At 41.1% G+C, this 15,839-nt stretch overlaps 1 protein-coding gene across 7 annotated transcripts in view; it reads left to right on the top strand.

Moving 5' to 3' along the window:
- ANO4 (anoctamin 4) overlaps positions 1 to 15,839 on the top strand; it is a 274,760-nt gene that overhangs the window by 102,811 nt on the left and 156,110 nt on the right. For all 7 annotated transcript variants that reach the window (XR_004646146.1, XM_034773716.1, XM_034773710.1 and 4 more), the window contains one exon: positions 12,416 to 12,552. Coding sequence is in view for 6 of the 7 variants with exons in the window: in XM_034773716.1 (XP_034629607.1) it covers positions 12,416 to 12,552 (137 nt within the window). In the remaining variant the exon portion in view is untranslated. The remainder of the gene's footprint in view (positions 1 to 12,415; positions 12,553 to 15,839) is intronic.

Genomic DNA, 15,839 nt, shown 5'->3' on the forward strand with positions numbered 1-15,839 from the left:
CCCACTTCCTACAGAAAAGAATGCTGGTTTTGTAAGGGGCATTAGTAACAATATTTGTAAATAATGAATGCATCTAACCTGCATTCAGTAGTTAGTCATCACTAGCTTATGCCTAGTTCATCAGTTCCAATGGTTTAAAGAAGAATGAACATGAGCATAAGATCTAAGTGTTAACTTTGTTATAAATAGGAATTTAAGTGCTCACGCAGAAAGGGACCAGATTGACAGCCCTGGAGATTGTGGTCCTTTATTTATCCATAGAGCAGATGCAGCCACCATTGGCAATGCATGTTCCATGCACCTGACCACTGTGTCTTTATTCTCCTTTGGAGAGACCACATTTCATTTCAGAGTGAGGGATTTGTCTACACTACCCGCCGGATCGGCAGGTAGTGATTGATCTATCGGGGATCGATTTATCGTGTCTAGTGTAGACATGATAAATTGATCCCTGATCGCTCTGCTGTCGACTCCGGAACTCCACCACGGCGAGGGGCGGAAGCGGAGTTGACGGGGGACCGGCAGCTGTCAATCCCCGCACCACAAGGACGGGAAGTAAGTGATTCTAAGTTGATCTAAGATACGTCGACTTCAGCTACGCTATTCTCGTAGCTGAAGTTGTGTATCTTAGATCGATCCTCCCCCCAGTGTAGACCAGGCCTGAGAGTAGTTCATTCTCCAGGCCTACAATTCCTGGTGTGGCCACCTGCTTGCAGTGCAGTCCAATTCACAAAGGTGGACTACACATCTGAGGATTTTCTTGCTACCTGCAGTCAGGTGTGGATAGCAAATAATTGGGATATAGTCAGGGCCGGATTTACACCTTATGCGCCCCTAGGCACAGCATCTTCTGCGTTCCCCCCAGCCCGCTCATGCTTACAGCTGACCTATGTGTTTTCTGTAAAAATGAAATGAAAAGAAATATTTAGAAAAATTAAATATTTATTCAATGCAATAACAAAAAACACATGTAATTAAAATAATCACATAGGTAGCAGGTAGGTGCTACTTTACTTCACATAAAATTATAGAATCATAGGACTGGAAGGGACCTTGAGAGGTCATCTAGTCCAGGCCCCTGCACTCATGGCAGGACTAAGTATTATCATGTTTCTTCCTTGACTTCTGCTCTGCGAACACACTAATGATATCCTCGCAATCCATACCTTTTAAAAGTTTTCTTACAATAGTTAGAAGAATCCAGATTTCTGACCCTCAGGAGCACCAGCTTCAGCCCTATGGGGGGGGCGCTGGGGCTCAGGGCTTCAGCTATGAGGGAAGCGCTGGTTTCAGCCCCAGCACTCCCACTGTAGCTAAAGCCCAGAGCCCCAGCAAGCCCCACCCCTGTTGAAACCTGGAGTGGAGCCGTGGGGAGCCCTGAACCCTGGTGCTTCCCACGCCCCGGGGAAAAATCCAGGAACAGAGCTGTGGGGCTGAAGCCCGAGCCCTGGTGCTCCCGAGGGTCAGAAGCCCTGACCCCACCCCCGCCTGGAGCCCTCCCCCAGTGGATGAAGTCCGTAAGGTCTTATTCGAAGTTACAGACATTTCAGAGTTACAGACAACCTCCATTCCTGAGGTGTCCATAACTCTGAGGTTCTCCTGTATCATTAGATTGTTTATAATTTTTAAAATAAGCTTACACTAACCACTTCTAACTGCGTATGTATTAACTTTTTAACTTTTAACCCACTTTTAGGCACCCCTACAACACCGATGCCCCTAGGCCTGTGCCTAGTGTGCCTAATTGGAAATCGGGCCCTGGATATAGCATAGTGAAACATTCTTGCTAGGTTGGTTGGCCTGATTGGCCTTTGGTTGCTACTTTTATTTTAAGTAGGCTGTGCAAGAGAAGTAGCATTAGAGTGGCTGTCACTGCTTTTAGCAACCACAGTTTTGTTCGCTAACATAAGTTTCCTGGGCATTTTCTTTCATTCTGTCTAACTTTTGATAGGCGAGACATCACTATTTGCTAGATTGCCAAGTCTGATTGTTGAACAGCATTTTTCAATTTTTATTTCTTTTGTTAGTACAAAGACTTTAGTGTAAAGCTCCTCTGTCTTTATTTTCCATCCTGCTGATCTTGTGCTGCTAGTCTCCTTTAGAGTGAAAAGTAAGACAAAAAATTACTGTACAAAAGATATTAAAGACTTACAAGCCATTTCTAATGTTTCCAATCAGAATTCTGCACTTATGAACTCCAGCTCAAAATAGAGTCACAATATTTTTAATAGGAAAGATTTCAGCTTATTCTGTCTTAAGCCTAATTATTTCCAATATGCTCTTGTCCACAATATACTCAGAATCTCTCTGAAATTGCCCTTTGCCAGTCAGACACAATCCAGAGATAACTACCTATAATGAACCTGGAAATGCTATAACCACACCTTGCAAAATTGGTCAGTCATGCTGTCTGGAGTGGCTCACGACTCATAAGTGCCAACCTCAGGGCAGACTGTTAAGAAGAAGGACACAAACCCCACATTGGTTGTGTGTTCTATAGTTAGATTTCACCAACCAAGTATCAAGTGTGATCTCAAGCACTATAATAGCCTTAATATGGAGTCACAGACAGCCCCCTTGGGCACTCCAGTCTATTTTGCCACCCAGGCAAGCCTATCTTTGTGATAGATGGTCCCTTAAAACAAAAATGACAACAGTATTCAGGTTACTCCCAGTCCCAAGGGACCAGTCACTTACCTCAGGTCAATTGTACCTTAGATTTCTCACCAAAAACAATGCTTGTAGCCAATCTCTATAATAAATAATCTAAAGATTTAATAACTAGGAAAAAGAAGTGAGAGTTATTTACAAGGTTAAAGCAGGTAAACATACACACACACACAAATGAGTTAGTCTTTGGTTCCAAAAAATAATAGAAACTGCTGTAATGTTCAAGCTCTATATGTCCTTTAGGGCTAACCCAAGCTAAACGGCTTGGGGAACCCTTGCTTATGCTTAGAAATATTGCCCTATCCAAATTCCAAGCAGTACAGTGGTAAGAATTTCTTCTTGACAGGGATTTAGATTTCATTTCCCTAGAGTTCAAGCCATGATGGGATGAGAGTTTGTGCACATACCCTCTTCATGGGTGTAGATGAAGCAATCAACAAAATTTTTGTCCACTGATGTTCCATAATGGCTTGGCTAGTGTCTATAGGCCTTCTTTTTTTTTTTTTTTTTTTTTACAAGAGATGACACCTTTTGTGATAAACTGATATTTCACACTTGGTAATACTTCTCTCCTGACAGTGGGGGTGTCTAAGTTTCATAATAAACATGTCTATAGTTACAGAGCAAAACACTTAAATATTACCTTATTACATGGTATACGGGTATTGTAAGTGAGATTAATGCATTCAGCAACTCACAAGCATTTCATAAAGTCTAAACACTAAACAAATCTCTCTAAATCTAATAACTATTTTAACAATACTAACATACAGGTGAACCAGTTGGTTTCCAGCCATGCATTTGTGGTGTAGGGTCCTTGTCATGAGCTGTCACCTGATCTGCCAGCATCACAGGGCCCATACAGTATCCAAACTACACAAAACATTTAAACCAGCCAGAACCATCTGCAATTCACAAGAAGCATGCCAAATTACCCAGAACCATTATTCTCTCAAAATTAATCTGCCTAGAATCTCAAGCTCTTCTTAAAGCTGGAGTGCTAAATAGAGATGTACTATAGTATTTACTATAATACAGTATTCTTTTAATCTTCTTTCAAAAAAAATTCCCCATTCCCCATACTGTACTATTGAAGATGTGCAATGGGGAATGGAGAACTTTTAGAAAAAAGATTAAAAGTAGCAAAGGCTTCAACTGTAGTTTCCTAGTTATTAAATTGAAAGGGGGAACTTGCTGTCCACAGGAAAGCAATCAGTTTATAAAAACATCTTGAACAATTGTATACCTCTGATTTGAGACCTCTAAGCTATTGACCCTGATGATTTGCTTCAAAATATTTACCTTTCTTTTATCACTGCTGCAAAGGGAAAAGTCTAGAAAAACCTGTTGCTGTTCAGAATATTTCGTGTATGATGAAAGTATGGAGGTTGGGGAAGCACCTTGTGGTATGGATTCCCAAGGATTTTTAAAATCATTTTGATTTACTAATTTTTCCTTTCTATGTTGGAAGTATTTTCTAACATCCAGGTAGATTTCTAAGAGAGACTTATTTAATTTCTGATTATTTAATTGGAAATGAATCATGAAAAAACTGGTCCAGATTGTGGACATTGTAGACTGATCTCCTTAGAGAAAGCAGATTGTAAAATTGTATCCAACACACTTGCTCAGAGCTTGAATCTTTCCATTTCACAACATGGTCCTTGGCCATGACTAGGGCTCCTAGGTGCTTTGGTAATTCAAATAAATAATAATTAATAATAATTGCCAATGATGAATAACACATGAAAATATGAGGAGTCAGCCAGAGTGAAACATCATCTGGTCACAATAACAAGCAATGGCTCCCATAAAGGAAAGGAGAAAGCAAACCACCAAAGAAAGACTTGAAAGATTTATGCAGAAATCAATGCACGGACATCGGACTGTGGTGTAAAGAGATGGAACACATCAGTGATCGAAGATTTACTTATGGCTTTAGAAGGACACTTCAAAAGAGACAGAGGGCTTCATTATGAGTGCACAAGAGCAGTCCTTAAGGCTTAATCACCTTTGAAACAGAGTTGACCGACAAAATTGCTCACCAAACTATAGACTGTGTTCCAAAAAGGAAGAGATGGTGGAGCATGTGTTGAGCACTGGCAGCAGTGTAGCTGGGAGAGAATTTATGAAGAGACACAATGAGGTTGCCAAGTGTCTGCTTTGAAGCCTCTGTGGCAAGTATGGATTTAACATCTCAATCAATGAGCTCCAGAAGACAGCACTCTTCGGCACTGCAAGAATGTTAAGGAAAGTCAAAGGAGATAGAATGAATTTGAGCATCTAAAATGCAGGAATTCTGTGGAGGATTTAACAAAACTCCTGACTTCCCAGACCTGAAGAGTTGGTGCGTGGTCAAGATTTATAGTAGCTTTCCCCTTTTTATACTTAAAGATCCTGTATGTTGTGAAGGCTATTTTAAAAAATCCCCATGATGTAATATTGCAGTATAATAATAACAGATATTATTATTGTTCAAAAAGACCAAATAGGTGCTACAAAAAAGTTTTGCAATTGTGCAATGTCCTATTAGTATGGCAGGACCTAGAAAGAGATTTTGCTGCAAATATTTGAACACTTTTGATTGGCAGTGGGTTTTTAGGATAAATTGGCACAAATTAGACCTTTACACACAGGAGCTTTCTGTCAAGTGCTTTTTGGTATGTAGGATTTTTCCATACTGGCGTAAGACGAGAGAAACAACCATGTAGACTTAGAAACATGCGAGATTTTGTAAGCATCACCATGAAGAATTGTTAAAGGAATTAATATTTCAGAGATGAAATCAATTTATTTAGGATGTCTAGTAGCTTCCAAAGAGCAGTCATTTGAATTTTGATATCTAGAATATCTCTATTATCCTAAGATGGAAAGTACTCAACTTTATTCTGTGATAACTAGTAATATAAGGGCTATTAATTAGAAGAAACAAAATCCAGTTATGGCAGGGCTATGCTCCCATCTTGCCAGTAGTAAAACATGTAGAGGGATACCCATTTTCAAAAGTAGCCTCTAATTTTAGGTGCCTCCGTTTTTGGGTGTCCAGCTTCATACACCTAGAAAGAAATCCTGGCTCTATTTAAGTCAGTGAGAGCTTTGCCATTGACTTCACTGGGGCCAGGATTTCACTCTGAAAGCCTAATTTTCAGTGGTGCTGAGCACCCATAACTCCTGTCATAGCTACATGAGTGCTTAGGACTTCTGTAAATTGGTCCCTTAGAGTCTAAAATTAGACATCTCAAACCTGAGGCACCCAAAATTAGACGCTACTTTTGAAAATTTGGCGCATGCTATACAGGGTAATGTATTTTGCTAGTTACACTCAGATAATCTGTTTAGAGATGTTGATAAATATTGGATCTTCATGCTCCATAGGAATCATGGGAACAGATCTATTTCTGGGAGCGTGATCCTGGGAACCATTGCAATATTTTATTAATCCCATTCCACTAAAAGAGTGGGTGGATCGGATTCCAGTTAGTTACATCTTTTAATTTCACTCAGAAATCCTTAAGCTTCTCAGACTTTGATTCCAGTAAATTTGGAATATTAGTATTTATGTCCTTGTTCTTTCGTGACTCTCATTCTGACTAGATTAGTGATGATTGGGGACCTTAGTACATGAGGAGTGGGGAGACCCAAAATGGAATGTGGAGGCTGAGAAGAATTTGTACAATTAAGCTGATCTAAAATAATAAAGATTGGGCTCTTGATCTCTCTTCTACCCATATATGTTACTGTGTACAGCTATAGTACTTCACTGCCTAAAAAAGCCATGTTTTATGAGATATCAGCACCAATCCATCTTGAAAAATGAAAACTCAACATCCTATGTCTGATACAACTTATTATATATCATTCTGTTAGGATAATTTAGTGCTCTATTCTGAGAAGATTTATATGTGGCATAAGGCTGCATTATGTAAAACAGCGAAGTGCTGACGCCCACTTTTGTGTAGTTTAGAGTTGGTCAACATTTTTTAACCAAAAAAAAAATACGTTTGTCAAAAAAGATGTTCTGAAGAAAGTGAAATGGTTCACAAAAACATATGGATTTATTTGAAATTTCCTAGGGTTTTTTGACAGTTTATTAGAAATATTTTTGTATAAGTTTAAAAAAATTTCCTGAAATTTCACACACAAAAAAATCATGTTTCCACTCTAACTTGTGATTGGTGCACTCCACTAATTACTTACTGGCTGACTGAGCTTTCTCACATGTTGCTATGTGGTGGTCTGGGATTGGATGGATGTGACACAGAGGCCCATTGGTGGTTCACTATGGTAATCAATTCTTATCAGGCCTGACATACTCACTACACCTAACACACTGCCATAATCTGTATCTAAAAGGTGTCACGTAAGGTATCATATACAAACTGGTAACATGCTGGTCCCAAAAATAATTGCGTACTGTGTGTGCAAATAGTTAAAGATGTGCTAGAATTATGTTCTTAAAATATGTTTGGCAAGCAATGCATAATAAGCCCAGTCTGCCCTAGACAAAGGAATGTGTATTTGGTTGTCTGACCAGATTGGTCATCAGGCAGAGAAAATGAAGGTACATTTATAGGCAAGATGAATAAAGCTGTCAGGAGACTAAGAGGGGAAAGATGACCACTTAATCTCCATGGGGAGTGGAAACTGCACCCCCCAGGAAGCCTTCCTGTCTCTTGAAGCAGGGCCAATGAACTTTGAGAAGATATGAGGAAAAAGACATTTTGGCATCCTTCAACTGAAAAGACAAAGGAACAGAGCACTTAGAGATCTGTGAAAGGGTCAAAGAGTCTGATCAACCATGCTGGAAACAGACTTGGTGAGAAACACATCTTTGAACAAGAGAGTCTAGTTTGTTAAATCAGGTTTTAGTCTTAGACATGTATTTTTACTTGTTTGCTTGTAACCCTTTCTACCTTAATTCCTTTTACTCGATATCACTTAAACCTATGACTTTTCATTTAATAAACTAGTTTTACTTTTACTATAAACCATTTCAGAGCTTTGATTAAAATGCAATGTTTGTCAACCCCAGTTAAATTAAGGAGCTTCTGTTTACTGTTTCTTTAAAGGAACAGCAAACTTAACCCCTGTGAGTGTTCCAGGAGAGGGCTGGACACTGCAGGGCAGACAGTTTTGGGGGAATTTGGAACTGGAGAGGGGGATCTGAGGTTAAGCTCCTAAAAGTAATTGGGCAGTGTAAGCCATGGTGTGACCTGAATGCTTGTAGGCTGGCTGTTGGTGTCAGGGCTGTGAGCCACAGCAGTATAGCATTTAAAGCATCCAGAGTTGCAGGGCAGGCAGTAACACAACCCCTTAGTGGTCTGGGTTGAACCCCAGAGCATCACATTGTGTACCCAGGATTGGTCAGTTGATTTGCATGTCACAGAAGGTTTACTGTTTCTCTGTGTGGGATGGGGTTCGGCACTTGAGGCTAGGATGGGATACATTGTATGACCAACCATGTGCTTAGTTTGTCAACAAGCAGTTATTTGAGGTGCTGGTCCAGAAAAGAAAATGGAAACGTGTTAAGAATGAAACTAGGGTGTCTGCCATGCCAGATATGCCCTGGGGCAACTGGAGGAACATGTGAAAAGGGCTGGCTGAAAGAATTCCTTGGTACTTAGAGATGAAAAACTTGTGCCTTCACAATACAGAGGACATGCAGAGAGAGGCCCAGGAAAAATAGGAATGGTGGGACCTTGTTTGTGCCCTAAGGAATGTTTGATGGTGCAGGAAAGATGCAGATTCGGTTCAGTGGAATGGATGAACTAGTTACTACTAGCAGCAGAGTGATGTGTACAAGAGAAGGCTTTAAAGTACCACAAACATCATTAAAATTGAGGAGCAGGGAGAGGAAACAACCAACTTTTTGATTAAACATTCTTTTGAGAAATTCCATTTTTGATATTCAACAAGCCTTATGAAAAAATTCTAAGAAATGTGAGAGCCACATATTCAGCATTGGAGACTGAAACTCGGTTTATCCATAGAATAGAAACCCCACGGCAATAGCAATGTAGGGATCTCTACATTCTTTCAATCAGCATGTTTATACCCTAACCTGAAGAGGGACATGGACACCTCTAGAGATGACAAGGTACTCCAGTGTCTGTAATTATTCTGTCTTTAGCTCTTTTGCTTAGGTTGCCAACTAGAATACCAATTATTATGGCTTTTTGTGACAGAGAAGACTGTTTTGAAAGACCTTTCAAACTAATATCACGTAGGCCACTGAGCTACTGCCCACTGATTATGACTTTTAGTCACTCCTGAGATGGGCTGGATTTCAAAGTGACCCCCAAATAAGATTATGTTTCATTACAAGTCCTCTGAGTCATCCAGTCTGTTTTAAACCAGTCTTTAAAAAAGCAGCCATCTAAACCACCCAACTGTGTACCAGTTTGGAAACCATCCAAGTTGCAACTCTGTACATTACTGGCACTTAAGAAGCAGATTATTCAATGTCCCAATGACCTCATCAGTGTTACAGGGGCAATTTTCATGGAAGGATGAACAGTTAGCTCATGAGTAAATTCTCTAGTGTGCTACGCTCCAACAATCTCTCCTTCAAAATCAGTCATGCATGTCTTCTTTCATCTCCCCTTGCTGAAAGATAGACTTATTTTGGATAACACATAGAAAGTCTCACTATCTCAGTCTCATATTCCTTTGAGATAGTATACCGAGGCATTGATAAAGTACAAGCTAGCATGGTCTGTCTTTAATGGCTCTCCTTCAAGATTCCAGTACAGTGGAGCTACTGGTAATTCAAAATGATTGTCTGCACCAAAATTTCTTATTTTTAAGTACTGTGATAGATCCTCCTCATGTTAATATGTGCAAAGACAGATTGTGATCAACATCCAAATTATTACTGAATGAGGAAGAATTTTTTCAGGCAGCCTGCTCAAAATGGAAGAAATAGTGATCATGAATATGAATAGCATGTATTAACTTGCCACAGTACTCTTACCCCTGCTTCAAAAACTCCACCACTATGATTTTTACAGACAGGAAAAAAAAAAGTCCTTTATGTTGCTGAATATATAGACTGATGGTGAGGCAGTGGGCAACTTTTTCTGCTGAGTCAGCATTGAACTAGTGCCTCAGTAGGTTGCTTTGGAGTACTATGTTGGTGAAAGATCCCCTCCTCTGGATGAAATGGAAAGTGACCCCATTGACCACTTGTCACTAAAGATGCCCCGGCACTTTTCACAAAAGTAGGATAAATATGCGCAAATCTATGTCTAATCAAACTGAATACAGATAATTTCGCCCTCAGAAATGCTTCAGTACGTTTTTTTCTCAGACTGGACACCTTCCAGGCCTGGGCACAATTCTTTCTCCTGGTACAGCTCTTGTTCCAGCTCAGGTGGTAGCTATCGGATTCTTCATGATGGCTCCTCTCCCTTTGTTCTGTTCCACCCCTTCATATATCTTTTGCATAAGGCGGAAATCCTTTATCCCTCTCTGGGTTCCCACCCCCTCCTTCTCAATGTAAAGACACCAGGTTAAAGATGGATTCCAGTTCAAGTGATATGATCACATGTCACTGCAAGACTTCATTGCCCACTTGCCAGCACACACGTATACAGGAAGACTTACAGGTAAAACGCAGCCATCTGCAGTCAATTGTCCTGGTTAATGGGAGTCATCAAGATTCCAAACCACCATTAATGGCCCACACTTTGCATAATTACAATAGGCCCTCAGAGTTATATTTCATATTTCTAGTTTCAGATACAAGAGTGATACATTTATACTCAGTAGGTTATGAGCTTTGTAATGATACCTTACAAGAGACCTTTTACATGAAGCATATTCCAGTTACATTATATTCACTCATATTTTTATAAAATCATATAGACTGCAACGTCACACCCTTCTCCTCCCCAGCTGTGCCCACCACACCAGCCCATCTGGCTTTCCCCTTTCATGACACACTAGTGTGCAGTAGTCTTGGACAGCCACTCAGCCAATGAGCACCCAGCACAACCTCAGAGTTTAAGTAGTATAGAACATTTCATTATTAGTACATCTATAGATAGTCCTCTGTGACCTTGTTTTACTGTAAACAATCATGAGAAGTGTGTATAGGTGATATATCATTTACTGTGGGGTACCTGGTGGGAGATTGGCTGGCTATCCCGGAAGAAGGACAGGACACACTTGATATGATATGATCAGGCAGCAGCTTTATTATTAGATGTCTGAGACTACCTGGAGGATAAAAGTATACAGTGCAGGCAAATCCATGTTCATTCAAATAATGACATGAGGTTTCCAACAGCCCCTTTCATTTTCCATTCAGGTCCCCCAACCAACCCATGGCTTGGACCTTACCATCCATCCACCCCTCAGAGGAGGGTTAAGGTGGGCTATAAGAAAGGGAGGGTTAGCTCCTTGCCATATCAATCATAGGTGTCCCAACCACCCTCCCCCCCCACCCCGTTCCATTAATCAGCACCTCCTTTTCAAGTCCATTACTAGGCCATTTATCTGGTCACTGGATGCCTTCCCTATGGGGTACCTGCACTGGACATCCGCCCCACACTTACAAAACAAGTTGCGACAGAGCCTAACCACTTTTCTCCTCACCATAATAGGTCCTCCCTGACATCCGCTGTGGAGAAGGCAAAAAAAAAACCACTCCACTGAAGACCATATGGTGATGAGGGAAAAATTCCTTCCCAGCCACCCTATGAAGGAGCGAGTAGCGCAATGCCCACAGCAGGTCCTAACCCAACCAGACATTAACACCTTGAGGGGAGGGAGAGTGGGTGCTGCCTTTCCTGCTGCATGGAGAAAGGGCTTCCAATGCCCGGGGTTACACCTTTTATAGACTTCTGCTCTCACATTCCCAGGGGGTGAGTCAGTGCTGCAAAGCTGACCACCACCCACCTTTTTGCAGCAGTTTCTGACCTCCTTCCCCTTCCCTCCCATAAAGCACCACTGTTTCCTCTGGCAAGCCCGGACAACATCCCCCCCCCCCACACACTTAGGTGTGGTGCAGTCATTTTCAGTCCTATGAAACAATACAGTGATGCAAATAGAATGGTTTCCTGACCTCTCTTCAGACTGGATATAATATGTAGATTTAAACCATTGCTTCTCTCACAACCCTCTCAGTGGCATCAGACAGACCAATATACCGTGGGACAAGGTAGGTGAGGTAATATCTTTTATTGGACCAACTTCTGTTGGTGACCGAGACAAGCTTTTGAGCTTACACAGAGCTCTTCTTCAGTTCTGGGAAATGTACTCAGTGTCACAGCTAAATACAAGGTGGAACAGACTGCACTGTGGTCATTCTGAACCCTCTGGCTGTGATACCTATGAGAATCTCTGCAACATGTAACAGGACACTTCAGAGAATATTAAAAAATGTTGCCTTTTTATTATAATACATTTTCAGAGGTCATTGTAATCCCAAAGGCAAGCCTTTAAACCAATTATCTGAAGAGAAACCAGGAAATTAGCTAGCATATCTTTTATTGTGCTAGATATTTTTTATTTGCATCATAAAAGTATTAGTTTTCCTAAAGCTTTGTTGCCTGCTAATTAAGATATCATTGTGCTATCATATAACTGTTGACAACCACAACCCCTTAAAATTTTAAACCAAAAGGTGCTTATCTCATAACAAGCAAAAGTACAATATTTGGTTATTATAATATATTATTTTCAGTGTCTGTTTTCAGCTTTAGTTTGAAACTCTATTTTTTGTTTTTGTTTTTGGTTGTAGTAGCTAAGGACGTGAACATTTTTTTTGATGAGTTAGAAGGAGTAAACAGCCCTTCCAAAGATGATGACTCTCTTCTTCACCATGGTAATTTGACCAGTGCTTCAGATGATGCCAGCAGATTGGAAACAGTTGGAGAGGTAAGAGCCCATAGACTAAGCCATACAGGGAATAAATGTAATTTGTTTGAAAGGCTTATTCACTGCAGGCCCACTCTTATCTAATCCTGTGATCGTGTGTGTGGGCTCTTAAAGATGACCTCTGCTCTAAAATTATAACATGGAAATATAAAATCTTTTGGGTTCAGAATCTCTTAATCATTCTTGGGGCCCTTCTGTGAACCCTCTCCGATTTCTCAACATCCTTCTCGAATGGTTGACACTAGAACTGGACACAGTATTCCAGCAGTGATTGCACCAGTGTGTTATTGGTTCATCAGGCCTATCAATGTGTCCCTGCATTAATCCTCAGGGACTGGAATGATCTCATGCATTTGTGATAGACAGCACTGGCTACCAGACATGGGACATATGTCACCATCCACTGGGTAGTACATAGAAGAGCAAATCTGATCATGCAAAATGGTGGTAAGTAGTATGTACAGAGATGGGAGTTGCGGCTTTGCAGCATACAACTCCCTTCTTTCCCACGCATGCCTTGCAGCATTAATTTCCTTTTAGTGACTTCTTGCTTCCTCAGGGCTGGGGTCCACTAGAAAGAGCACTGAGGATCAGGCAGTCTGTGCATTAGGCCACAATCCACTGGGCGGAGCAATTCTCTTCCCAGAGATCTGTCTCAGATGCAGTTTTTAGCTCATACCACCAATGGTGTGTCCATAGGGGAGGATTAGTCGGATCTTCAGTGGAATAGGAGTAAGTAAGGCCAAAATTTTTCAAAGTGGGAGCACAAAGTTTAGGCCCCAACTTCATATTTAGGCACCAAAAAAAAAAAAAGTTGGCCTGACTTTGAAATGATCTGAGCCCCTACAACTCCCAGTGGTTGCCCATTCAACCTTAATTCACCCCTTGACCCCCCCCACCTTGGGCATATGCATTATATTTTTAATTACATGATCACATACTATTTTTTCCACAGTATCTTGGCCTCATTCAATGTACAAAATGGGCATGCAAATGGTTTCACTACAGTTAAACAGACAGCTATAGATCTGGCACTTCCTAATCTTTGAGTGCTTGATTTTGCAGCCTACATAACATTCTTTTAACATAGATTTTTTCCTGTATTATTATTTATACTATACTACTGCCAAAAATGTGGTAGGCTCTGTACAGACACGTAGGAAGATGCAGCTCCTGCTCCGAAGAATTTACAACCTAAAAAGAAGTGACGGAAAACCATATACATGCAAAACACAGTCCCTCTTCAGACCATAACTGTACTTGAGTTCACATATTCCTGCTTATTCTTCTTTCCTATAGTCATAATCCTTAGTGGCATTATAAGTATTTCTCCAGCTACCAAACATGAAGTCACAGACAGAGGATTATGATTTCAGGTGGGAATAAGCAGCAAGAGCAGATGAGCTCTTTTGACCCAAAGATCCTATTTTCATACAAATATCCCTTGTAATAAAAACGAAGGACCAAAATATCTGGGAAATATGATAAAGCAAATCTGCTTCTAAGTAAAAGGTGCTTCAGCGTTTCTCATGGTGAATTGACTGCTCTTTAAAAGGAAATGCAGGTAAGCAGCTTTAAAATTCCCTTGTCTTCCTATTTATATTTCTATTAAAGTCCTATTCAGCTTTCTACTGTGATTACCACCATGAAGTGTATTCTGACACTAGAGGGCCATAGATTTTGAGCATATCTTTGATACACATACTTTATAGACTCTGTGGGTTTGTCTCTATATGTTTATGGAACCCAACAGTGGATTCTGCGAACATTCAGTATTAATACATTCTCAGCAAAATGAGTTATAGCTATATAAATGTGTAGGTTGTAAAGAAGCCAGGGCTGCCCAGAGGATTCAGGGAGCCTGGGGACTTTGGCAGCAGGTCCCGGGGCGGAAGGACCCCCCGCCGCGGGTCTTCGGGGCACTTTGGCGGCGGGTCCTGGAGCGAAAGGAGCCCCTGCCACTGAATTGCCGCGGAAGAAGCTCCGGGGGCCCGGGCCCTGTGAGAGTTTTCCGGGGCCCCCGGAGCGAGTGAAGGACCCCGCTCCAGGGGCCCTGAAAAACTCTCGTGGGGGCCCCTGCGGGGCCTGGGGCAAATTGCCCCACTTGCCCCCCTGCCCCTCCGGGTGGCCCTGAATGAAACTGACAAGACAGCAAGAAACACCAGTAAGAAGTATTAGTCTTTTTTTAAAGCAAAAATGGCCTGAATTGGATGGGACAGTTTCACACTTCCATGGGAATGCTGCTGTCATGGACAGTTATATTAGCAGAAGGAGAGGGGATATATCTCAAGTAGTTAGGGCCAGTCTCAGAGAGTGGTTTTTAATATCAGAACAGAGACTTTGAATTGAACTCTATATTAATTGCAGAACCAGTGCAGTGACTGGTGCACTGGAATGATGCATTCCTGGCCACCTGTGTTGCTAAGCAGATGGCTGCTGCACTGGATTTTGCTCCACCCCAAATATCCAAGCAGTAACTCTCAGTTTAATTTTAAGATTTCAGAAAAAGGCCTAAGTCAAAGATGTTATCAGAGTGGGCGTGTGTGTGCACATTCAATTTGGAGTTTGTGTACCTGAGGTTATGTAAGAAGAAGAATCCAAAGATACATCAGGGAAAATGGGGCAAAATACTGACTGTTTGCTTAAGAAACATTTAGAGAAAAGCCAATTGTATTCTGAGGTGTTACGTCAGAGTTAGAGACTAAATTCAATCATTAAAATGGGAAACAGAGGGAACTTCAGTCTGGCTTTAAACATGAATTGGAATTTAACCTGTACTATGGAGTCACTACGGACACCTCCATAATATACGTAAGGTCACTGGGGCAGATCCTGTGCTGCACCTCCTGGACACGCAGCACAGAACCCACAGCCCAGTGGGAGGGGAGATAAAGGTGGCTTGCATTTGAGCTGCTTGTGTGCCCTCTGTATTCCAGGTACTACTTTAACTTACAGCAGTCTCCCAAGGGTTGCATATAAGGAGTGGAGTAGGGACCACAATCAGCTCCATTGTTTTTAAAGACTTTGCTCTACCTTCTGTTTACTTAAATATCCCCTTGCTTTTTTTTCCCCCTCTCCTCCCAAAGTGGCAGTTTTACAGGGAAAGTTTAAGCAATATGTTTTCCTGAATTATTTTCATATTTAATGCTCTGCAGAATCTTTCCCTAGTGTATTGCTGATGTCATTTATCAGTACTATATGCAATATAGATACTAATGGTCTCTTGTCATTTCCTAATGCTTTTAAACTTTTTTCTTGCCTTCTTTTTTACTTGATAAACTGTACCT

Source organism: Trachemys scripta, chromosome 1 (genome assembly GCF_013100865.1).
Source record: "Trachemys scripta elegans isolate TJP31775 chromosome 1, CAS_Tse_1.0, whole genome shotgun sequence".
Taxonomy (NCBI): Eukaryota; Metazoa; Chordata; order Testudines; family Emydidae; genus Trachemys; species Trachemys scripta.